This window comes from Sphaerodactylus townsendi, linkage group LG10 (genome assembly GCF_021028975.2).
Source record: "Sphaerodactylus townsendi isolate TG3544 linkage group LG10, MPM_Stown_v2.3, whole genome shotgun sequence".
Taxonomy (NCBI): Eukaryota; Metazoa; Chordata; class Lepidosauria; order Squamata; family Sphaerodactylidae; genus Sphaerodactylus; species Sphaerodactylus townsendi.
This window is the reverse complement of record NC_059434.1, coordinates 18,776,960-18,801,305: the sequence shown is the minus strand read 5'-3', so window position 1 is coordinate 18,801,305 and position 24,346 is coordinate 18,776,960. Positions and strand designations below refer to the sequence as shown.

The 24,346-nt window shown below is 46.3% G+C and overlaps 1 protein-coding gene across 1 annotated transcript in view; it reads right to left on the bottom strand.

Moving 5' to 3' along the window:
- The window catches only part of DTHD1 (death domain containing 1), a 40,990-nt gene extending 20,296 nt beyond the window's left edge, over positions 1 to 20,694 (bottom strand). The window contains exons 1-4 of the mRNA XM_048508720.1: positions 20,433 to 20,694; positions 6,486 to 7,287; positions 4,145 to 4,475; positions 2,120 to 2,299 (exon numbers count right to left, since the gene is read on the bottom strand). Coding sequence (XP_048364677.1) covers positions 2,120 to 2,299; positions 4,145 to 4,475; positions 6,486 to 7,287; positions 20,433 to 20,694 — 1,575 coding nt within the window. The remainder of the gene's footprint in view (positions 1 to 2,119; positions 2,300 to 4,144; positions 4,476 to 6,485; positions 7,288 to 20,432) is intronic.
- Positions 20,695 to 24,346: the final 3,652 nt, after the last annotated feature.

Genomic DNA, 24,346 nt, shown 5'->3' with positions numbered 1-24,346 from the left:
GCAGGAAGCATACAGGCATTCAGGCTGCTTGTCACGAATGACTATTCAGCATGATGTGGTAAGCAAAATGCGGTAATAACAGTTTCCTGAGCTTTTGCTGCCACCCAGGGATGAAATGAATGACAGCTTCGTTTTTGATTCCCAGAATTCTTTAAAGGCTTTCAAAACTTGCTTCAGCCTGCAGAGGCTAGTGGCCTGCTTTTGTCCATAAAGGTGCCAGGACATGGGGCCAGGTTTTAAAGAGCAACACAACTAGTTGCAGAAAGATTGAGGGTTTTGTAGGGATGCACTGCTGACCCAGCCTGCCGCAATGAAATAGGCAGCTGGCACACCGGCTCCGGCCTTCTCGTGCTTACCGCCCACCACCTCCCATCCCCGATGAGTCGCAGGTCATGAACTACCTGGCTCACAACCACCGGGTGTCCCGGACAAAGGGACAATGGTCTTGCCCCCAGGTGAGGATTAGGCCCAGACGCTGATACTCCTCTCCGCACGTAGCAGCCAGGTGAGATCATGCATCACATGATGATCTCTCAGTCTCCCTAGAATCATAATAAAGGTGCCAGGAACCAGCACGCAGCGACGACCCTGCGGGGATGACTACAGGTTTTGTTTTCCAAAGAGCAGTTGCACAGCAAACTCCTTTTCAAGGGTCAATTCAGATGTTTGTGATGGAAACCTGGTTCATTGCTGAACTTCTGCATTGCCATCTTCTTCCCCTCCTCTTTGTATGGAGCATGCCAAGAAGGAAAACAAACGTCTTCCACTAATTCACTGTCTGGGACACCTGAATGCAGGCACCAGAGCTTAGTTAGCATTACCCCATATGTCCCTACTAGGCGTCTGCATTCAGCAGAGGCCAATTTGCTGGTAGTCCCTGGCCCCTCAATGATGCAGCTGGCCTCCACCCAGGCCAGGACCTTTACAGCCCTGGCCCCTGCCTGGTGGAACACTCTTCCTCCAGCTGTCCGGGTCCTGCGGGATCTTGGTGAATTCCGCAGGGCCTGCAAGATGGAGTTGTTCCACCGGGCTTTTGGAGTGTCCAGCCGCTTATAAGCACCCCCTTTTATTCTCCTGTAATTAGGGTCCATTATCACCAATGGGAACCATCCTCTTTTCTCCCCTCTTGGGAGGGTTTAAGGAGGACTATCGCGGGCATTGTTCATATGTTATTTGCTGCATTTTAATTTAAATTATTAAAAGCTTATTAGGTATTGGTAATCTTATGTTGTATTTGTATTTGTAATCTTATGTTTTGTAATTTTGTATTTGTAATCTTATGTTGTTGACCGGCCAGAGCCCTCCGGGGGTAGGGTGGTATATAAGACTGAATAAATAAAATAAATAAATAAATAAAAGTTTAATGCTGGTTAAGAACTCCAGTTACTTGGAAAGATACTGACCTTATAATTCAGACATCAAGACTAACAGTGCAAGCCACGGGGTGGGCAATAGAGTTGTTTGAGTGGCACAATGGTGCGCTTGCATGAGTGCACTGGATGCTGGCACAAGGGGTAAATATGCTGGCAGGAGGGGCACTAATGCCAGTGGCAGGGTGTTGCACGGCTTTGCTGTATCTGAATAATCCAGTGCTCCCCTGGCATAGGAGCTTGCATTGGCGCTGATGGAGGCATACCAAGGGTGTTCCTGGTAAGGTGTAGATCATTTTAATCTGCTTGGTTTGCAGGATGACCGGGGATTTCTGCTGCTTTTCGTGTTTCCCATGCCACCTGAACCCCCTTTGGAGATGGTTGTGCCATGGTGGCATCATCCCCAGCTTCCACAAAACTGCCACCCCCACCCCCCCATGGATTGCCCTGTAATTTGCATTTCACTGAATGCTATAAATTGCTAGAACAAATGTTTGCTTCTGCAGTCAGTCCTATTTATGGCTCATTCCGCACAAGCAGAATAATGCACTTTCAAACTGCTTTCAGTGCTCTTTGAAGCTGTGCGGAATGGCAAAATCCACTTGCAAAAAGTTTTGAAAGTGGTTTGAAAACGCATTATTTTGCGTGTGCAGAAGGGGCCTATATGTCCCTGCAGTAATCATACTTTTCTCCCCAGTGAACAACCATTATAATTCCCATGTAAGATGTCAAATATCTTTCAAGATTACCTTTACGTGCATTGTAATGCAAGAACTGAAAGTTGATGGGGGGAAGTCAAATGAAATTCTGGGATCCATGCTTAGTTTTTGTGACAGGCCTTCTCGTGGAATGGTGAGTGTTTCCAGCTTTAAGCATGAAACTACAGAAAAGGTACCAAGCTGGGTCGTCTTGATCTCAGCAAACGTCCCCTACATGAAACAAAAGGAGGAAAGTTGCTGTAATGATGATCCAGTACAATAAACAAATTATGCCTTTTGTATATCCATCTGGGATTCTGTATAATGGAAGATATCTTGCTGCAAGGATTAGTGGAGTTGTGGAGGAGCATTGGGGGATAATATATCATTACATGAAAGGTTGGGGCTAGGCTCATTGAGTAAATGAAGCAAAACAAACAAACTGAAAAAGCCCTATTTGACTTTTTGTGGGTTTTTTTCTGAGACCAAATACAAGAACCAGACAAAAAACCCCAAGCCGAATAGAAAAAAAAATCCAATAATTCAAATTGGTATCCAAGTTATCTATTTGGGTGTTCGGGTTATCGGGTTTCAGCTATTTAAACTTTAAAGGGCCTGATGTCACATAGATTATCTCATTTGAGTTAACTGGGCTTCACTGTAGCCTATCGGGAATTTCTGGGGGTGTCTGTAGGGGGGAGGATTTTTCAAGGCAGATGAACAAACTTGCAGGGTGGCTTCAGGAGACACTCCTGATAAGAGCACACGTGTTTGGTGAAGTTTGGCTAGTTCAGGGGTAGGGAACCTGCGGCTCTCCAGATGTTCAGGAACTACAATTCCCATCAGCCTCTGTCAGCATGGCCAATTGGCCATGCTGGTAGGGGCTGATGGGAATTGTAGTTCCTGAACATCTGGAGAGCCGCAGGTTCCCTACCCCTGGGCTAGTTCTAAGAGTTCCCAAGGGGACCATTGTTTCCAATGTTTCTAATTGTTTCAGATGAAAACCCCCAAAATTGTTTCAAATGGAACCCTTCCCCCTAAATAGGCTCAAATGGAGCCAATTCTGAAGGGGTTTAAAGGTTTTCTGATAAAGGTATTCAGTTTTTTTTGGCTTCATCAATAATTTTAAAGTCAAAATAAACAAAATCCAAGCTTTGTTGGGGGGACATTCTGCTCATTACATTATGTGTGTGTGAAGTGCTGTCAAATTGCAGCCGACTTACAGTAACTCTTGGTAGGGCTTTCAAGGCAAATGATTTGCCATTGCTTTCCTCTGGAGACTCTTCTCTCTTCCAAGTACTAATGCAGCTTAACTTCCAAGATCTGACGAGACTGGCCTATGCTAAACCATCCCACGTCTGTGCTCATTACATTAACCATATTGAAACAACTTCAACAGCATTTCCACTATATCTTTCCACATCATAACTATAAAACATAATATGATTCATGGTTCTTTGTCATACAAAGAGTTTCTGTACCACCACTTGAATTTTCTTGATGGCTCTGACATGGAAACTCTCCATGTGATTTTTTTAAAACCTTGGGATAAAGGAGGTTATAAGAACATATATATTATGGATATATCATGGATTTGCTGTTCCATGCTTGCTCTATGTGGTCCACCCATCATACTGTTGCACAGGGGGTGCAATAGCTCTGATTTTCAACAAATTCAACATGCTAATTTTCAAGTAAGTTCATTGAAGGCGCCTCCCAAGTTCATGTAAAGCTCTCACAGGGCGGTTCCTCACTTACCAAGACCCCCCTCCATGCCGCGCGCTGCTCTCAGCGCGCATCATTTCTGGTGCGTGCCCGGGTGTTCCCACGACCTCGCGCTCTGCGTGGGGTCATCAAAAGGCGCCGTTTGCAAGAGCGCCAGGGATGCCGTGCGCTGAGGGGGTGTGACAGCAGCAGTGTCGGGGCGGCTGTGTTGTCGCTGCCCCTGTAGTGGGGAGTGCCGGGGGACCCCACGCTACTTGAGGAGAGTAGCGCGGGGCTTAAGGTAAGTGGGGAAAGGCCCACACTTAGCATTGACCTGAAAATGTTTGTTGTAGCAGGCGAAAGTTTACTAACCTTGTGGTTTCCTTGGTGCCCTTCCAAAGAAGATGGAGTTAAATAATTTGACTGAAAGTTCATGTCAGTCAACTTCACCATAATTTCTTTGTACATTCCTCGGTAACGAGAATTAAATGGGATTACAATGGTAATTGAAGGAATAACTGTTTGCCCATCTGGTAAGAGCTCGACACTGATGATGTTGCTGATCAGTTCTTCGGCATCATCTACCACCAAGGAACTTACATCATTGACAGTCCTGATTATTAGGTTCTCCAGAATGGCACATGGGGCTGTGATGAAACAGGCTACTTCCGGCTCAGTAATGCCATTCACTTCCACAAGAAATCTGCAAACACAAAACCTTGTCCATATTTACAATGGATGTGGTGAGTTAATAATTTCAAATCGGAATCCCAGTGATCCACTTTGGTAAAACATAGGAAATAGTGTGATGAAGAATACATTCTAGTGGGGTGTGCAAAAAGAAATGGGGAAAATTCAGATTTGGTTTATTGGGTTTCAAAATTTCTTGGGATTGTTCATTTTTTCCAAATACCCATATCTGTATGGTGATTTTTTATTCAGGAATCAAAAAAAAATAAATCAGCCCCATGATAGCCTATGGAAAAATTGGGGCAGGGCTCTGGGGGCTTTTTAAGATGGAGATACCCCATTTGCAGCATAATGCTAGTGACGATTAGAAAAAAAACATTAAGTTTGGTTAGGGTGGGGACTGAGTTTATGGACTCTTAAATGGAGGGAAAATGGGGGCCCATAAATTTTGACCCCCTGCCCTGATCTTTACCAAACTTGGGAGTTTACCAGCAGCTTTGCTGAAAATTTGGTGTTTCTTCCTTTAAAAAACCTCCTTCCCAAGCCACAGAAAGATTCCCCATAGGATACAATAGAGAAGGGAGGGGAATTTAAACTTTAAAGTGCTCGGCGTGAATGTGCCAAAGTAGGGTTTTTCCCCTTTAAAAGGGTTTTCAAAGTTAATTCTGAAATGATCCCCCAAACTTGAATTTCTTGGGATTAGGATTTGCCAGGTTCAGTTTAACGGCACTTTTTGGGGTTTTGTTGAATGCACACCGCCACATTTTATTTACACATGCTACAGGTTTTCAGACAAAATGTATTTATTTCTATTATTTATTTTATTGTTTGATTTATATGCCACTCTTCCACAGTAATAGTGTCTGGGCTCGGGTGCAGCGCCCGGACTTACCGCACTTAGTCCGGCACCAGCAGGCACTGCGGGAGATGGGAAGGCTGCAGAGGAGCCTCTTGCAGGGAGGGTGAAGGCCTTAGAGGCCTCAGAAGCCTTGTTCAAAGGGGAAGGCAGGGAAGAGAGGAGGCTTAGGCCCAGCAAGCCCACAGCTGAGGCGGCTGTGGAAGATGGGCTGGAGAAGCAGCTCAGACCAGGCAGGGCCCGCCCGCCCACAGCTGAGGCGGCTGCAGAAGATGGGCTAAAGAAGCAGCTGGGACGAGGAAGAGGAATGAGAGGGCAGAAGGTATATAAGGAAGTGGGAAAGGGTGAGTTTGGAGCTGCCACAGCAGCAGGAAATGTGGGTGGTGTTATGAAGAGACAAGGGAAAGGGACAGCTCAATGGTGGGAAGTGGGAAGGAGGGAAGAGGACCCTGAAGCCCAGACCCCCTTTGAGATCCTAGACCCCGGTTCAAGCTGGTCCCCACCCTGTGCAGTAACAAACTGTAAACACCTCTCCTTGTGAGGCCACAGGGGAGAGACAAAGCCCTGGAAACTCCTCTCCCTGTGAAGCAACAAGGGAGAGAGAGGGAGGGTGTGAACTCTCAAGCCAGACAGGGGAAGGGAGGCAAGGAGACCCACTAGGAGGAGGGTGGCATGGGCGAGGGCTGCCCGTACACCTATTGCTTTGTGGGCGTGGTGGTTTCTTGGCCCTTGGACCAATTGGGAAGGTCATCATCTGGGGAGACCAACCCCCAGGTTAGGGAAGAAGGAAGGATACACCACCCAAAGGGCCCGGGCGAGGGGGCGGGGACACCACAAATAGACTCAGGGCAGCATACAAAAATCAATTTAAGATCCAGTACTATTAGAACTTCAATGGCACCATCAAACAGATCTAACGAAGGGGAATGGGATATGGGAAAAGAAATGGCGAAAGAGAAAGGCCAGTGGAATCAAACAGGGGCAGGGACTGGGATATGATGGAACAGACCCCCGCTATCTTCAACCACAGGCCTGCATGCTTCTGCGCTGATGCTTTGAAGACCCTATGTCTTCATTGTTTTGTTGTTCATGTCTTTGACTGTAACTTTTGGATAGAGGGGTGGCATATGACATATATATATTTTTTAAAAATTCATTTGTTCTTACTCTTTTGTCATCCAGTCACTTTGAGCGTCCTCTTCCCCCGACTTTCCAGTGACCAGGTTAGAGGCATTGGTAGGATCAATGTATTCTAACCCTGTAGATACAAATTCACCTTCTTGATTGCTTTGGCCAGTTTTATTGCTTTTATTCCTCAGGTGGACACCTTTTTCTTTGCTTCGTTTGACTTTCCGCCTGCGTTTCCCGCTTCCTCCCTGCTTTGGGGCTTCCGTGTTGTCCCCCTGTTTTTCTAGATTGGGAAGCCTCCCGAGAGGTTGCACAGGGATGTTTTCCAACTTTCTGCACGCAGTTATGTCTTTCTCATTGTCTCCTGGAATGGCTTCCAAATCTATGCTTTCTGAAGGTTTCTTACTTGACGATCTCACTGCATGAGTGACTTTTCTGTTGTCTTCGTTTGGCACCATAATGGATTCCTCCGGTTTTCTTTCAGCTTCATTTTCTGTGAATGATGGATATTTTTGATCGGGTCCAGATATTTGTTCATTTAGGGATGCTACAGTGTCAATTTCCACTGCTTTGCCTTCCATTAGCTGGTCTCTGTTTTGCTCTTCGTGTGTTGAAGAAGGCTCATCGTCTGTCTGACTTATACATGGCAACATTTGCGCATCTCCGACTGTCTGTTTTTCATCTTTGTGCTCAGTCTTCCCAGATATACAGGGGAGAAGCTGAACTTTCTCCATTCTGTAGTTCATTTTCAAAAGTTTATCTTGTGCCTCTCCAAGGTGTCTGAGAGTACGCAACATGTTTTTCCTTAATCCCAGAAGGCAGTCTGGAAGGCTGTTCCCTTCTGAAGAAAAAGCAAACCATGAAAGATTCCTTTTTAAACGTTTTATTTTCAATGGCTCAGAACATTCTTCAATCTAGCTTTGACAAAAGTATAGCAAGAAATGAAGGATTTCCAAGTCAATCAATAGCAGCAAAAACTGGCTAACGTAAAGTGCATTATAGATATCATAGATCAGTGGTGGCGAACCTATGGCACGGGTGCCAGAGGTTGCGCTCAGAGCCCTCTCTGTGGGCACACACAAACAGAGCCCCCCCCCCCCCCCACATCTAGGCTGGCCTGGGCTGCTGGGCTCGATTATTAGCATTAAACCTAAGACCTAGTTTTGGGGAAGCAGTGTAGGTAACCCTGTTAAGTCCTGTTAAACCCCACTGATTTTCATGTAAAGAACTAAAGCACCATCCTTTACCTGGGAGTAAGCTTGGTTGCTGGCAATGGGGCTTGCTTCTGAGTAAACCCTCCTAGGGTTGTGATTCACCCATTGGAAGAGCTGCATGGTTGCTTAAAAGCCAAACCACTGACTACCACCAAGCTTACTCCCGAGTAACGCAGGCCTCGGAGCCAACTGTTTTTACTAAAACCTCAGTATTCAAGTGCAATTGCCGTGTTGGCACTTTGCGATAAATAAGCGGGTTTGGGGTTGCAATTTGGGCACTCGGTCTCGAAAAGGTTTGCCGTCACTGTCGTAGATTCACAATATCTTCTATAACTTGTGAAATTAAAAGTCTTATAGCCCCATCCAAAGGGGAGGGGGTGAACTCACTTTTAGGAGCTGCATGCCGCCACGCCAATGGATCTGCCCTCCCTGGGGCACTTTCCCCAGGAGAGGGGGGATCCTGCTGGCGTCCAGCTGTGGCTGCCTCCCCCTTCGCACTAGAACATGGCACTGAATGTCATGGCAGCATGCCAAAGCCCCTGCTGCCACTCGTGTAATGGGGGCAGGCTAGGGGCATGGCCGGGAGAGGAACCGACAGATGATGGGGAGGCTTTTGGACTTTTCAAGCCTCCCCACGCTGCTGGGAAGCCTCTTTGGGAGCCTCTTTGGGAGCAGCAGTGGCATAGGAGGTTAAGAGCTCGTGTATCTAATCTGGAGGAACCAGGTTTGATTCCCCGCTCTGCCGCCTGAGCTGTGGAGGCTTATCTGGGGAATTCAGATTAGCCTGTACACTCCCACACATGCCAGCTGGGTGACCTTGGGCTAGTCACAGCTTCTTGGAGCTCTCTCAGCCCCACCTACCTCACAGGGTGTTTGTTGTGAGGGGGGGAAGGGCAAGGAGATTGTAAGCCCCTTTGAGTCTCCTGCAGGAGAGAAAGGGGGGATATAAATCCAAAACTCTTCTTCTTCTTCTTTGGGGGCAGTGGCAGGGACTGGGCACCTGGTCTTGGACGGGGCTGCCCATCTTTAGGAGCATGTGCCAAATCTCATATTTGAGTCAATGGATGATGAAAAATGGATTTTTTTTAAAAAAAATGCAGTTATTTATGTGAGAGGAATTGAGTGTGGTTTTAATTTATTTATTTAAAAAAAATTCTTATCATACCAAGTATTGATGGCAGGTGGAAGCTTGCTGTCCCAGATTTTAGCAATTTGCATTTTGGGAGCTAAAAGCAGCAGGGGTATTAATTCCTGGAAAATCTTTGGGTCACACTCTGTATGTCCCAAGATAATTACACATGGAAAACTCAGTATTTTCTATGCCTTTCCTCTCTTGGGCAATTCATTATTTGGCACTTAGGTGAAAAAGCAAATAGAAACTTGCATGTATATAAACGTATAAGCTATTTTATGCAAAATAAGGCTGAGAATTTTCTTCCCTGGACTGACGGTCTTTTGTCAGAGCTTTAGGCAGAGAAGAAGAGTTGAAGAATTTGGATTTATACCCTGCCTTTCTCAACTGCAAGGCGTCTTAAAGGCTGTTTCTGCACAGCCATAGAAACGAACCTCCACCAGCATACATTTAAGCATAAATTATGCCAGTAGAGGCTCAGGGACTGTTCGCACTGTAGCGTGCGAGCAGCCCCAACTTTCTCCCCAGCTAGAGAGGCAGCTTCGCACAGAGCCGCCTCTCCTTTGGTCCCCTCCACTCACCTCTTCTTCCAACGTCACTCTGGAGGGCTGGAGCGACACGCCTACGCTACTCTCCAACCTCCAGGGGAGGGAAAAGTGGTGTCTTCCCAGTGGTGCGGTTTGCACCGCACCAGCGGGAAGACGCCGCTTTTCAAAAACCTTGCTCGATGAGCAAGGTTTAAAGCGGCAGCTTCACTCCACTCTGGGGCATCTAGGACGGTGCTGCTCCTGTGCAAATGCTTCCCCAGGGACGGCATTTTTGCCATCCCTGGGGAGCTCTATTCCACCCATGCGGAAAGGGCCAAAGTGACTTGCAAACCCTAACCCTTCCTCTCCCAACAACAGACACCCTGTGAAGTAGGAAGGGCTGAGATAGTTCTGAGAAAACTGTGACTAGCCCAAGGTCACCCAGCAGGCTTCATGTGTAGAAGAGGGGAAGCAAATCCAGTTCATCAGATAAGAATCTGCCGCTCATGTGGAAGAGTGTGGAATCAAACCCGGTTCTTCAAATTAGAATCTACTGCCCTTAACCACTACACCACAATGGCTCTCTATTTGGAAATACCTGAGTTCCTTAATAGAGACTCCTGGGTGGGATGCTCTGCATACAAAGCATGTAAAGCAGGAATTCTTCCAATGAGCAACAGATGTAGTATGATTTGGATATTTATTTGATTTTGTAGACTGTAAGATTGTCGTATTAAAATGCATTATTTTAATTACTTAAATTGTGTGTTTTAATTGTATATGTTCTTGAGTAACTGTAACACCCTGGGGCCAGGAACAATAAATATGGCTTGTCTTGACAACAGATTACAAAGCCTGCTGGACAATTCCCATGTGTATTAGATCTCTGCAAACAAACTAACACATTGTATCTTAAATAGCAAGCCTGGAAAAGAGAGAGACTTGCAAAAGGTCACTCAGTGAGATGCACGGTTGTTTTTAAATTGGCATTTAAAATATATGTGCAGGCATTTTGTTAGGGCCACTGTAAAGAATCTTACAAAAAGCAGGGCAATTTAGGCTAAGCTCTCTGCTGCTTCTCAGCTGAACACTCTTCTTATATTGCTGTCCTGTTTTGGGACTGGTTGCCATTTACAGTTTCACTACTATATGAGCATTTGTGTGGAGAGGAAACTGCAGAATGGAAATCTATTAATCCTGAGTTTTCCCACTGGCATTTATTGGAGTGGGATGAGGGTTTGTGGTCAGGCTGCCATAAATCTAGGGAACCCAAATCCAAACTGGGAAATTTCTGGAAAGTAGGAGGGTATGCCTGGGGCTGGCAGAGTTTGGGAGGGAGCGGATTTCAGAGGGAATATGATGCCAAAGATCTCACCCTCCAAAGTTTCCATTTCAGGCAAGGGAACTGGATTCTGTAGATTGGAGATAACTCATAATTTCAGGAAGATATCTAGGCCTCGCTTGGAGGTTGGCAACCGTGCGGAAGCCAGTCCCAGATAGTACAGGGCTGCAAAACTTGGAATCCGAAAAAACTGAGCTCAGCCCAGTTGGCATGTATGGCAGCCTATAAACTTGCGGCTCCTGCTGACATCACTGTAGTCTTTTCTGCATGAATTGTTTACAACATATCCTGCTGCCAAATGCTACATTTTTTTCTGTTTTTAATTCCACACATTTCCTCTCTGTATGGATCCAGAAATGTTTCCCTTTCATTTTTCCTCTGCTGTTTTTCCGGGCACTTTTATCACAATGTTTTTGATCCATTTCTAAGCCAGCATCCCTTCAGTATACGGCCATGTTGAAGCCATTTTTATTTTTCTGCCCCACCATACACCTGGCTCTTACCCATTCTCTGTGTAGTTGCTCAGCCTCCCCTTCAGCCATTTTCTCCTCACCCTTGTCCTTCATTTTTGAAAGGACTTTCCCCCTCTATCACATGAGTTAAGTAACTTGAAGGCATAGGCACGAGCCAGGTCAATGGAATCAACGTTGTCAATATCATTCTAAATGAGCAATGCCACATTAAGGTGAAGATACAATATGTCCACAGTTAGGGGTGAGTGAAATTGACAGTGTAAATTGCTTTTTTTGAGGAGGAAATCAACAAGGGACTTCTGCAGTAAGGATGGTGCTTTACTTAAGCAGTCCCGTGTCAATTTCCTGTTGCAAAACTTTCCTTGTCAATTTCACTCACTTCCAACTGCAGACACAGTGTAACTTCGCCTTAAGACAGTGATGGCGAACCTTTTCGAGACCGAGTGCCCAAATTGCAACCCAAAACCCACTTATTTATTGCAAAGTGCCAACGCAGCAATTTCACCTTAATAACTCCCTCAAGCAGGGGCCAGCCTGCTGTAGCCTCCAGCAAGTCCCACATCTGCCACTCTGCACCTCTCTAGCATCTCTGCCGCCTTGCTCCCCCCACACTTGCCCGGGTAGCAGCCACCTGGAGCACAGGCACCAGGCCCACCAGTCGAGTCCTCCCTGGTCGCTGAGGTGTATGTGCATCAAGTCCAGTGGCCCAGGCCAGCCTAGATGTGTGGGGGGGGGATTTCCCCCCCACATGACGAACTCTGTGTGCATGTGCCCACAGAGAGGGCTCTGAGTGCCCCCTCTGGCACCCGTGCCATAGGTTCGCCACCACTGCCTTAAGACATTGCTCACTTGGGTCGAAATTGACAAAGTGATGCAATCGACCTGGCTTGTGTCTGCGCCCTTATGTTACATTGCTAATGTGGTAGAGAAAAAAATATATTAAAATTTTATTTTGAAAATGGAGGATTAAAGGGAGAAAAAAATGGCTGAAGGGAGAGGATGTTCTTCTGCATCATAGATGACATCCCACCACCATGAGGACTAATATGCTTTTAGCAGTCAGGTTTGGAATAAATGTAACTGAAGCGACAAGGGGAAAAACAACAGGTGGAATGGAGGAGAGCAGAATGATTTCACAGAAAACATCTCCAAGCACAAGATTGGCCCACTGGGAAATCTGCGGTTAGATGTGCAGGTGGGCAAGGCCGTGTTTGTTAAGAATCTAAATTAAGGCCTTGCGCGGTCTGGGACCTCCGTACTTGCGGGACCATCTTGCCCCATATGTCCTGAACCAGCCTCTGTGTTCTGCAGAGGCCAATTTGCTAGTGATCCCTGGCCCCTCCATGATGCGGCTAGCCTCTACCTGGGCCAGAGCCTTCACAGCTCTGGCCCCTGCCTGGTGGAACGTTCTCCCTCCAGCTGTGCAGGCCCTGCGGGATCTCAATGAGTTCCGCAGGGCCTGCAAGACCGAGCTGTTCCGCCGGGCCTTTGGGGAGGCTGGCCACTGATGGCCCCCCCGCCTTTTAACATCTGTGGATCCTGCCATCCCTCCCCTCTTTTAGGGGATGCATTAGTAGGTCGCCACCTGCTGTACATTTGTTGTATTTTGGTACTAATACACTGCTTTTAATGGGGTCTTAATGATTTTAATGTGTATAGAGTCATTTCTTTATGATTTATTTAATTATCTGAGATTTAATTTATTTTGTGCTCTATCTGTATATCCATGTTCACCGCTGTGAGCCCTCTGGGGGAGGGTGGTATATAAAAATAATAAATAAATAAATAAATAAATAAATAAATAAATGGTCCCAATCCATCACTGTTGGTGGGCTTTGTTCCTACAAGGAGCGCAGGCCTGAGAAAAATCAAAACACCAACCATCAGGTAAAGATAAAAGGCAGACCATTTGTTCTGTCTGTTGCCATAGTGTTTCATCCCAATTAATTAGAGGGTTCTTTGAGAATGAAATGAATCGTGCTGGCATGATGGTGTTTTGCTGGTACAGCAGCGTGATTGTGGCTGAATCTTAGTATGCTATCATTCAGAATGCCGCTGCACTTAAGAAAATGTGTACCATTTCAACAAGTGAGGAGTCAGATTATCTTGTTTTGATTTCTATGAAGCAGACTTGGGAAGAGGCCAAGACTTTGACTGAAGGTAAACCTGGACTTTTCATGGGGAATAAGCTGGAGGCATCTTTGGGGCAGTGGTGGTGGTATCTAGGATGTTATTCTATTGGTTTAAGTTCTAATGTTTGAATTGTGAATGTGTAAATCACGTGACACCTCAAGGAAATGGGGGTGTAAATATTTAAATGAATATATGAATGTCTTGCACCCAAATTACACTAGCACCAGACCTGGACATCTCCAATTGAAAAGTAGCAGAGCTAGGAAAGAACTCAGCCTGAGTTCTTGGACAACTGCTGCTAGTCCAAGTTTATGCTGGTTTAGATGGACATCGGGGCTTTCCCCACTACAGAAGGGAGCTAAGGTCGACTCGGTTCCCTTCAGTGGAGGGCGATTCCAGGCTGTCCCCACAGCAACTGAGTTGGCTCCCTGGAACTGAGCTAAGTGGGCAGGATCATTTTGGTGTCTGTTTCGCTCCTCGATCGTGATTGGAGCTTGTGTTACGGCGGGAAACGGGAGCGTTCTTCTTCTTTTTAAACAGTTTTTACAGTTTACAGTTACATGCCCGCCACGACTCTCCCGTTCTGCGCATGCCACAAAAGCGGCTCGTGATTGGTTGAACGGATGAGGTGTCGTTTCGATGAGTCTGCACTTCGAAGCTTCGAAGCGGTATCGACCTTGTTCCGGCAGAAAAGTGTAGTTCATAACTGCGACAAGGATGTCGCAGTTCTGAGGGGGAGGGAGGAACTGAGACAAAACAATGTTGAGCTCGGTGGCAGTGGGGATTCACTGAGGCGAACCTAGGTAGAAACCAGTTCAACTCTGTCAGTGGGGAAAGCCCCTGATCATTAAGAATAATGCATTCCAAATAGACAGAACATGCTATCATTTGCTTTGAGGGTACCAGAATCTAGTCACTAAAGGGAGAAGTTTGTCAACTGGAGGTTAAGCCCATGGAAAAAGACTGTACTTATGGGTTCTTCTCCCCTATACAAAATTATACCACCCAGATTGACTTGTATTCACTTTTTACCTAGTGTAACAACTAAAACTTATTTTCAGCTTTCTCTAGTACAGTTGTTTTTTCCTTTGCTCTCAACTTTGTAATGGATCTACTGGTATGTGGTGGTGAAAATACATTTGATCTGGTGGATTATGAATTTTCAATAGGATGCTTTCATGTTATCTTTATTTCTTCCTCCCAGAAGGCTAAGAGGGCAACTTAAACCAAGACCATTTTAAATATGTTCAGTGTCTCACTCAGGATGCTTGTAAAACAAAGTGCCGGAGAACACAAAAGCTTGCACATGGTTCGGTGCCATGTTGGTTTTGCCTAAGAAAAGGTGTTACATGGCTTCGGTGCTTGGATTTAGCCTCTCTAGGACACTTGACTATCACCCTCTTGTTTTGGGAGCCAGGCAGCCCAATTGGGGGGGGGGGGTAATGAACTCCCCTCTGGAGGTGGCAATGGTTTATGCTGGCGGATTTGCCCTCCATAGGACACTTCCCCCTGGCAGAGGGGCTAATTCACCAGCATCCGGTCACTGTGGACCCCAGGGATGCTCAGCAGCTGTACCCAGCTCCACGCTGGGGCTCCCACACTGCCCCGTGCCAAGCCGATGTGACAGGGGCACAGTGGGGGCATTCCTGTGGGTGGAGTCAACTGTAGTCGGCTTCCATTATGTTGGCTCGCGGGAGCCCTTGGAGCTATGCCCTGATTTTCATGGTGTATCTCTGCTTTCCCCTATGGAGGATTTTAAAGCTTCCCTCTTTTTTAACTTTTTGGGGCAGGGTGGTGGCGGAGCACGGCCACCCCTGCACGCCCAACAACTCAGGGTTGGGCTACAACCATAATACTGTTAGATTTGAGGCCAGTGGCTCCTAGAAGCCAACAAGATTTTCGAGGTGTAGGTCACAAAGAGAGCTTTGACTCTTGGAAGCTTATACCCCCCCCCATCTCATTTGTTTCTTAAGGTGCTACTTAATTCAAATCTAGCTCTTCTACCACAGACCAACCTTCTGAAACTATAACATTGCTTTATGCTTTTACTCTGAACCAGAGGCGTAGCTAGGCCAGAGTACGCCCGGTGCACACTCTAGCTTCCCCCCCATGGCCCCCCATGGCCCCCGAGCCCCCTGCAGCCCCCCGACCCTCGTGTCCCCCCGCAGCCCCTGTGGCACCCCACCCCACTTACTTTTAGGAAAGGGTTCCCACCAGGGCCAGGCAACGTAGGCAGGCTTCTTCTCTGGGATGTTCCATTCCTAAAAGTAAATGGGGGTGTGTGCCATGGGTGTGTGTGCCGTGAGGGGGCGGGGGGTGCTGCAGAAGGGGGGCACTGTTGGGGGGCCACAGGGGGCGGGGGGATTTTTCTGCCCCCCACATGACCAGAATTGGTGCATCTGGTGCTTTGCGCACCCCCTGTCCCCTGCTGGCTTCGCCACTGCTCTGAACTGTTCCATCCTTTCCAGAAATGTACTAACTAAAATTCCACATACAACATGGATGTGGTTGACAGCAAGATAAGCTTCGCTCCTTTACAAAGAAATACCCCAAATTTGTGAGGGGCTGCTTTAGGCTGAATGGCTTATCCATCTCACTACAGATCTTGGGCAAAGGTCCTCAGCAACTCCTTTCATCATTCTAGTAGGAGACTGACAATTGACCCGGCTCCAAGTTGCACTGCATTGGTCTGTTTCTGGCTTGCAGTGTGACTGACAGTTGGAAAATGGTACAAACAAGTTCCTTTGGACACGTCCTCACAAGGTCTGGTGTTCTTCCAGCAAGATGCTGCTCTATAATTTAGGAGTCTGTTTACTGACATGGTTGGAACTGGAACGCTCAACACATCATTAGAGAATTAAACAAGCAAAGCACTTTTCATATTTCAGAATCATGGGACCTTCTTTGCAGCCTCTATTTTCCTTGCCTTTCTGACCTTAAAAGCCAGTTGTATAATACAATGAAAGACTCTGTCCCTCCTTATCCCCTCTTGGTTTGCTATTCTGTATGGAGAAGAGGAATGGGGGAGGTTTTTGTTAAGCTTTTTCTTGAAAAAAAAGTTGATGGAATACTCTGAAGAATGTGAAAAACAATTAATCCAGATTATATCTAAACTAGATCAAGTTCGGATTTACTTTAGAAAGTAAATCCGAAGTAACATTTTAAGTACTACTATCTTGTAAAGCATGGGTGAGGGGCACTAAGGGGTGAGGGGTGGTAGAGGGTATTATAGGTATTTATGAATCTATATATGTATGTAGGAAAAGTTAATACTATATTGATTTTATGTATAATTCTGAACACCTATATCATTTGTTTTGTAAGTTTACCTTTTTAAATTGATATTAATAAAAACTTTATTTTTTTAAAAATAAACTAGATCAAGTTGTCTTCTCACAAGGTAGCTTTTGCTATCACCACCTGAACTGTACAGTAATCCAGATTACTTATACGAAAGCATTTAGACAAATTATTTATACAAAAGCATTATATTAGCCATGTTATTTTCAGTCTCATTCATAATGGCAATTGCCCTTTTGACTGCCAGGGCACACAACGTTCAATACACTGCTCACCGGAAAGTCATAGCCAGTTCACTGGAAAGTCATAGCCAGTTCAAATCATCTCATTTTATAAGCCAAGTTAGGACTTTGCGCCACTTTGCAGTTGGTACCACTTTGTGGCTATTTACACTGGTCGATTCCCCAGTGAGGATTAGATGTGTGCTTGTCACGCAAAGCACCCAGGTTTCCAACAGAACTCCCCATTGCACCAGCGCTGAACACGCTTTCATCCCGTTTCTGCCACTCCCCTCCTACCCTCAGCACATGTTTTTTAAGACCTGCTAGACCTTTCCAAAAAACACGTGGGCAATCTGGAGCGGTGGGGAAGTTGGGGGTGGGTGGGGTGAATCCGGATTTGTTTTTCTGCCGCTGGTAGTGATGTGGAGCCTCCCATCCAATGAGAAAACAGTGGGCTGTGTGCGATTCGCGCGCAGCCTTTTTTAAAATTTCGTGGACCAGAGATCCACATGGATACAAAGCAACATGGGGCCGGTTTTGACTGATTGACTGAGCAGAAGGCAATATAAAGCAGTGCTACACGTCGTATCCATGTGGATGCGACTACATGGAGGTGTGTGGAAACCAGGCTTCGCTTTAATTGCCCGTTTCTTCGTTTCCGCATAGAGTCGTTCTGTGCATGCTCGCAGAGGTGTGGATCCAGAAGTTTGAAAATAAATAAAAAATTCCCAACACAACACAACAGCCAATCAGGATAGCCCCTGAGCGGATTGTGTGTTCAATCCGCCTCAGTCGGGAATCCTTAGTTGCTGCTGTGTTTCTGGGAACAAGGATTGTTTGTGGGGCAGAAGCTGCAGTGGGGACACTGAAACCGTGCTGAAAAGGTCCGATTTTTCCCAAACCGGTTTGTATCTACATTCATTTTTTCGGTGGGGAATCGACCACTGAAGCTCTTTATATACCCTTTTGTTGTCCATTCTACCTGTTTGCTGAGATGATTCTTGTCCACTGGAGGTTTTTACGCCCCTGAACAACTGAGTGCAGCTGCAAATCTGCCTCACAGCTAGCCCGCATTCTAGATCATGCCCATTCAAATTCGGATTTTTTGAGGATCTCATGGCTTACTTCTCTCCATAAGAAACATTGTTTACAGATTTCTACCTTTTACTTCCTGTTCTTTAACCAGTGACCAGTCCATAAGACATGTGTCTTATCTAACAACAGCTATATTTCTCTAGGATCCTTTGTCAAAAGATTTTTGGAAGGCTATGTGTACCATCACTACCAGATCAGCCCTTTCTACTTATTTTGTGATACTAGTGTTGCCACACTCCAAGTGGGGGGCCTGGTGATCTCCTGGAATTGCAACTGATCTCCAGATTACATATGTTACTTCCTCTAGAGCAGGGGTCCCCAAACTTTTTAAACAGGGGGCCAGTTCACTGTCCCTCAGACTGTTGGAGGGCCGGACTAAAAAAAACTATGAACAAATTCCTATGCACAAATGATTGTAAAATGTTTGATTTCACCTTTCAGCCTTTCTGTCATGGTCTATTTTTAGAACAGTGACCAAAGTATGTCAAGTACAGGGTGGGCTCCAAATATTGTTGGGGAGACTGTGGAATACCTTCCCCTGTAAAAAAAGCAGAACTTTCCCAATAAAGCATTCCATCTAACCCAGGATCAGGTATCTTCCTGGGTTCTTTCCTCCCTAGCAGCCAGCGAGCGATTCGCCAGCCTGGCTGATGCCAATGGGAGTGAGGCAGAACAGAAAGCCTGAGAGCAACACATGGAGTAGCCCAGAGGGAAGGGCGGAGCAGGCGTTGCCACATGAAAGGTTTCCAACTCTGGGTCAGAAAATGCTTGGAGATTTGGGGGTGCCATCATGTAACTGCAATCAATGGCCGTTGGGGCCAGTTCCTCCTCTCCCTTGAGCCCCCACTGCACATGAATGGAGCCATCGCTGCCATGCCTGGCGGGCCGGATAAACGCCTTCAGGGGGCCACATTTGGCCCCCGGGCCATAGTTTGGGAACCCCTGCTCTAGAGCACATGCATGAGTCGGAGGGTGGATTCTATGGCATTATATTCTGTTGAGGTACTTCCTGTTCCCAAAACCCACCCATTCAAGACTTCACCCTTCAATCTTCAGACATTTCACAGCCTAAAGCTACTTGACACTCCCAACTAATTTTAAAAGGCATGTGCAAGCTCCATGTTTTCTAGTTACATTTTTTTCCAAGCCCCTGGCATAGGGGGCATAGAAGGTTAAGAGCTCGTGTATCTAATCTGGAAGAACCGGGTTTGATTCCCAGCTCTGCCGCCTGAGCTGTGGAGGCTTATCTGGGGAATTCAGATTAGCCTGTACACTCCCACACACGCCAGCTGGGTGACCTTGGGCTAGTCACAGCTTCTGGGAGCTCTCTCAGCCCCACCTACCTCACAGGGTGTTTGTTGTGAGGGGGGAAGGGCAAGGAGATTGTAAGCCCCTTTGAGTCTCCTGCAGGAGAGAAAGGGGGGATATAAATCCAAAACTCTTCTTCTTCTCTTTTTATATTAAAGTGTTTGACATTTCACATTATGAATGATCCCCCCTCTTGTGTGTACATGGCCCAATACATACCACAAAATGTCCTGCAGTAGATTAAATATATTTAAGTATTTACAACCTGTTTTTCTCCCAAGGGGGTCTAAAGGGGCTCACAACCACCACTAAATACAAATTTAGATTTAAAAAAGCTATCAACGATGCCCAAACGAGGAAGAGAAAGGCAACATTAGCCTCTCTGCTGTTGCGGGCGGCAAACCCTTAAGGATCTTCCTCCTTAAGTAACGCGAGTAAATTGGTATCTGTGGAAGTTTTAAAGTGCAGTCTGTCTGCTAGAGATTAAAAGCTCAATTAAAATAATATAAAAGCTCAAAAGAACAGTTGAGAACCAATTACATCTAACTTGTATGTTTCAATATACACACGGATGCTGCTTCCACGTGAAACTGATAATGTATGTATTTAAGAAGAGACACTAGCCCAGGGGTAGGGAACCTTTAACACTCAAAGAGCCATTTGGACCCATTTTCCACGGGAAAAGAAAACACTTGGAGCCGCAAATAATTTTTGACATTTAAAATAAAGATAACACTATATATATTGGGTTTTTTTTCTACCTTTTACTCTGCTCATTCTGAGAAGCTGCCTGCAGGGTGGGCAAGGATGGGGCCAGCAGCTCGGCCTTGCCGGCCGCCGGGAAAGCACCCGCCCAGCTCGAATGGGGCGGGCGAGAGGGGAAGCCCGTGGTGCGGCCCAGCCAGCCACGGGCCATTGGTGCGCCCACCCTGCTGTCTGCAGGGTGGGCAAGGATGAAGCCGGTGGCTTAGCCTCGCCGGCCACCAGGAAAGCACCCACCCTGCTCCAACGGGGCGGGTGTGAGGGGAAGCCCGCAGCGCAGCCCAGCCAACCACGGGCAGTTGGTGCGCCCGCCCTGCTGCCTGCAGGGCGGGCAAGGATGGGGCCGGCGGCTCTGCTCATGGAGCCGCAGTGCAAGGGCAGAAGAGCCGCATGTGGCTCTCGGGCCGCAGGTTCCCTACCCCTGCACTAGCCGCTACATAGTAAACACACTCTTGGGCGACAAATTTGCCTTCACTTGCCTTGACTTGGAATCTGTTGCCAACCGTTCTCCTGAAGTGTATTCAGCAAATGACGAGTGTCTTGGAGAATCTTCGCCGCGCTCTCCAGTTGTAAGCCGAAGGCTTTCATGAGGTCCAGAAAGAGAGGAGTCAATTTGAGAGTGTACTCGACTATCTTATCATCATCTTGCTGGTCACTTGCAAGAAGCACCTCTCTTAACGTCAGGTTTTGTTGTCGGATCTGTGCCAGTATTTGGTCAGCGTTCTCCGTGATGGCTTCCATGGCCAGCTCAGAAAATACTTTTTTCAAAGATTTCTCTCTCTTTTTTTTAAAAAAAGAAAGAAAACAGTTGCTAGAGATTCTCTTCAAGCTACTTGTTACCAAGCATAAAAAATATTACACCATAATCTTATTGAAAAAATAAGCACCAGGCAATGAAACGCTGAGTTGATGTTGACAATTAATAAGTTACTAGGTGACAAAGGGGAGGAGTGGACTTCCTGGAATGACCAGACTTGAAGCACAAAGATTTGAAGCACACTTGAACTCATTTCGTACAACAACAAAGCCCTCTCAGACACCCTGAGAAAACCAGGCCCCTTCCAGTTTTTGAGACCCTCAGCTGAACTGGAGAGGCAGAATGGTATAGTAATTAAGAGCGGTGGACTCTAGATTGGAAAACTGGGTTCAAATCGCCACTTCTCCAAGTGAAGCCTACAGGGTGACCTTGGGCCAGTGAGAGTTCTCTCAGAACTCTCTCAGTCCACATGGAGGCAGGCAATGGCAAACCACCTCTGAACATTTCTTGCCTGGAAAACCCTACAGGGTCCACCGGGTTGTTCCACCGGGCTTTTGGGGAGGTTGTTCCACCGGGCTTTTGGGGAGGTTGGCCGTGGATCTGCCGCCCCTCATGATACCCCCCTTTGATTCTGTTTATGTTAACCTCGGCTTTGGCAGAATCCCCTCCCAAGCCTGGGGTTGGGTGTCACCAATACATGTTTATGTGTCACTGCTACTGTATTTTAAACCATTGTAATGCTTATATATTTTATTTTCTTATTATTGTATTTTATATGTGCCTCTTGGCCTCTGTTCACTGCTCAGAGCCCTTTGGGGATTGGGTGGTATAAAAAAACTAATAAATCACCATGGGGCATTTTAATTTAGAGATTGCGAACACTAATAATTTATATTTTAATGTAAAACTAAATTATTGTTTTAATTTAAATTATTGTTTTAACTAAGTTACTGTTTGAACTGCATGTATCTCTGTATTGTTATAGCCAATGGCTCAAACAATAAATACTTGACTATCTATCTATCTAATAAATCATCATCATCATCATCATCATCATCATCATCATCATCTTGTCAGGATTACACTTTCGTTTGTTAGTCTGTATCCACTTCAAAACTGCCTCCAGGAACCAAACAGTTCAAGGCTTCCACAACCTCCCTGGGAAAAGCTGGAAATGTGAGGTCAAGCTCACCCAGCCCGAAATCTCTGGATGACCTCACCCAGCAGTTTCATGTAAATGTTAAGGGGCGTAGGGGACAAGATGGAACATTGTGGGACCCCATAAGCCAAAGGCAATGGGGCTGGGTTGCAGTCCCCAGCACCAATGTCTGAAACCTATTCTCCAACTCTGGTTTTCAAAACTCCTGGAAATTTGGGGACTGTTCCTCGGGAGAGCCTAGGAGCAGCAGTGGCGTAGGAGGTTAAGAGCTCGTGGATCTAATCTGGAGGAACCGGGTTTTATTTCCAGCTCTGCTGCCTGAGCTGTGGAGGCTTCTCTGGGGAATTCAGATTAGCCTGTACACTCCCACACACGCCAGCTGGGTGACCTTGGGCTAGTCACAGCTTCTGGGAGCTCTCTCAGCCCCACCTATCTCACAGGGTGTTTGTTGTGAGGGGGGAAGGGCAAGGAGATTGTAAGCCCCTTTGACTCTCCTGCAGGAGAGAAAGGGGGGATATAAAAACTCGTCTTCGTCTTCGTCGTCTTCGTCGTCTTCGTCGTCTTCTTCTTCTTCTTCTTCTTCTTCTTCTTCTTCTTCTTCTTCTTCTTCTTCTTCTTCTTCTTGCTTGGGGAGGAAAGACTCCACCCTCTAAAACTGCCATTTCCTCTCTGGGAACTCATATCTGTAGTCTGGAGATCAATTTTAATTTTGATGGAAACACAAGCCCCGCCTTGAAGATAGTAATCCTGATTTGAGACTCCTGATGTGATTGGCTAAGGCTAAGCAGAGTATTAAATGCATAAGGCGTGTGATATGCACATTTAAATTACAGCACCCTATTGATTTGCAAATAACTGGCGCAGAAGATGCAAATGCAGCTCAGGAATGTATTATCCAGCCCAACTGTTCCTGTTGGGACTATTTCCTCCGTTCAACATGTCACATTTGCACATCATCAGAATGCTACAGAAAGGCCTTCCCAAGGCGTTGCAGTGGCCTTTTCAAATAATTTTCAAAAATGGGCAATTGTATTTTCTTGTAATTTTTTTTGGCAAGGAAAAAAAGAAGCAATCTCCACAGTGATGCTAACACAGCAACTCAGAGAGAAAAGGACACTATCAGATAATAAAATCTTTGGAGCGTTCAGAGCTGACAGCTGGTATTTTCAAACCAAGATCAACCCGGGAACATGGTTAGCTTTTAAAACTGCCTTGTGCCTTTTTCAGTATCAGAATTGTATCGGGTTCACAGAATGCAATTTTCTTTCCGATTTTTGTCAGATTCATATTGGTGCTGGCTTTCCTGCAGCACGGAAGAATGTACAGCGTGCGGGAAGTTTCATATGGTCAGAGCAGGGAATTAGTTATCGAATCTGATAAAGTGAGTTTCCTCGCTGCTCTAAAATTGGGGAGAAGCATGTAGACTGTAAGCATAGAAATAACCTCCTCTACACAAAACTTTCTTCACAGTGAATTTGAGGCACAATGTACATCAGAAAAGGTGTGCCGCTTATGCCAGCTTTTGATGGAAGAAATGTATGGCGCAAGCCTAAAGATCCTTTCCTGGGAGTAAGTAAGCTTCACTGAAGAATTAGAACAGCCTGTAATGTCACAAGCTACAGATTGTTTTTAGTGGCTTGTTTTAATGGTTTTGTGTTGTTGATTCAGTGCAACCCTCCATAAGCAGGTCACTGGAGAGGCGGAAAATAAATATTGTGCATAAATAAATACACAATGAATGTTAAGTAAGACAGCTGACCTAGATGGGCCAGGGTAGCCTGATCTCATCAGATCTCAGAAGCTAAGCTGAGTAGGCCCTGGTCATTACTTGGATGGGATACCACCAGTGGTGGGATCCAAAAATTTTAGTAACAGGTTCCCATGGTGGTGGGATTCAAACTGTAGCGTAGCACCAGTGGGGCTGGGCGGGGCACGACGGGGGCGTGGCTGGGCATTCCAGAGTCAGGGCATTCCTGGCTGGGGCTGTAGCAAGGACGCAGCCGCTGCGCTGGTCCTTGGGCAGGAAACAAATGCACTCAGGTGCAGGCTGCCATGCACGCCAGTGCACCTCCTGCTAGACTGCTTCAAGTTCTGCGCACTACTGCTGAGAGGAGGGGTGTAACTAAGGCAAAAATCACGTGGCAAAATCACCAATTAGTCACCCCCTCTCGGCACACACAAATAATTAGTAACCTACTCTCGGGAACCTGTGAGAACCTGCTGGATCCCACCTCTGGATCCCACCAAGGAATACCAGGGTCATGACATGGAGGCAGATAATGGCAGACCAGAAACCCATCTGTTAGCCCTATGCCTGAAACCCCGGTTTGGTTGCCCTAAGTTGGCTGTGGCCTCAAGGCACTTTATACACATCAGATGGCTTGGATCCAGCAGCAAAAATCTTCTACTTGAAAGGGGGCATGATTTCTGTTCACGCAACTCCTCAATTTGCCTTCATGCAGTTTCCCATATCCCTT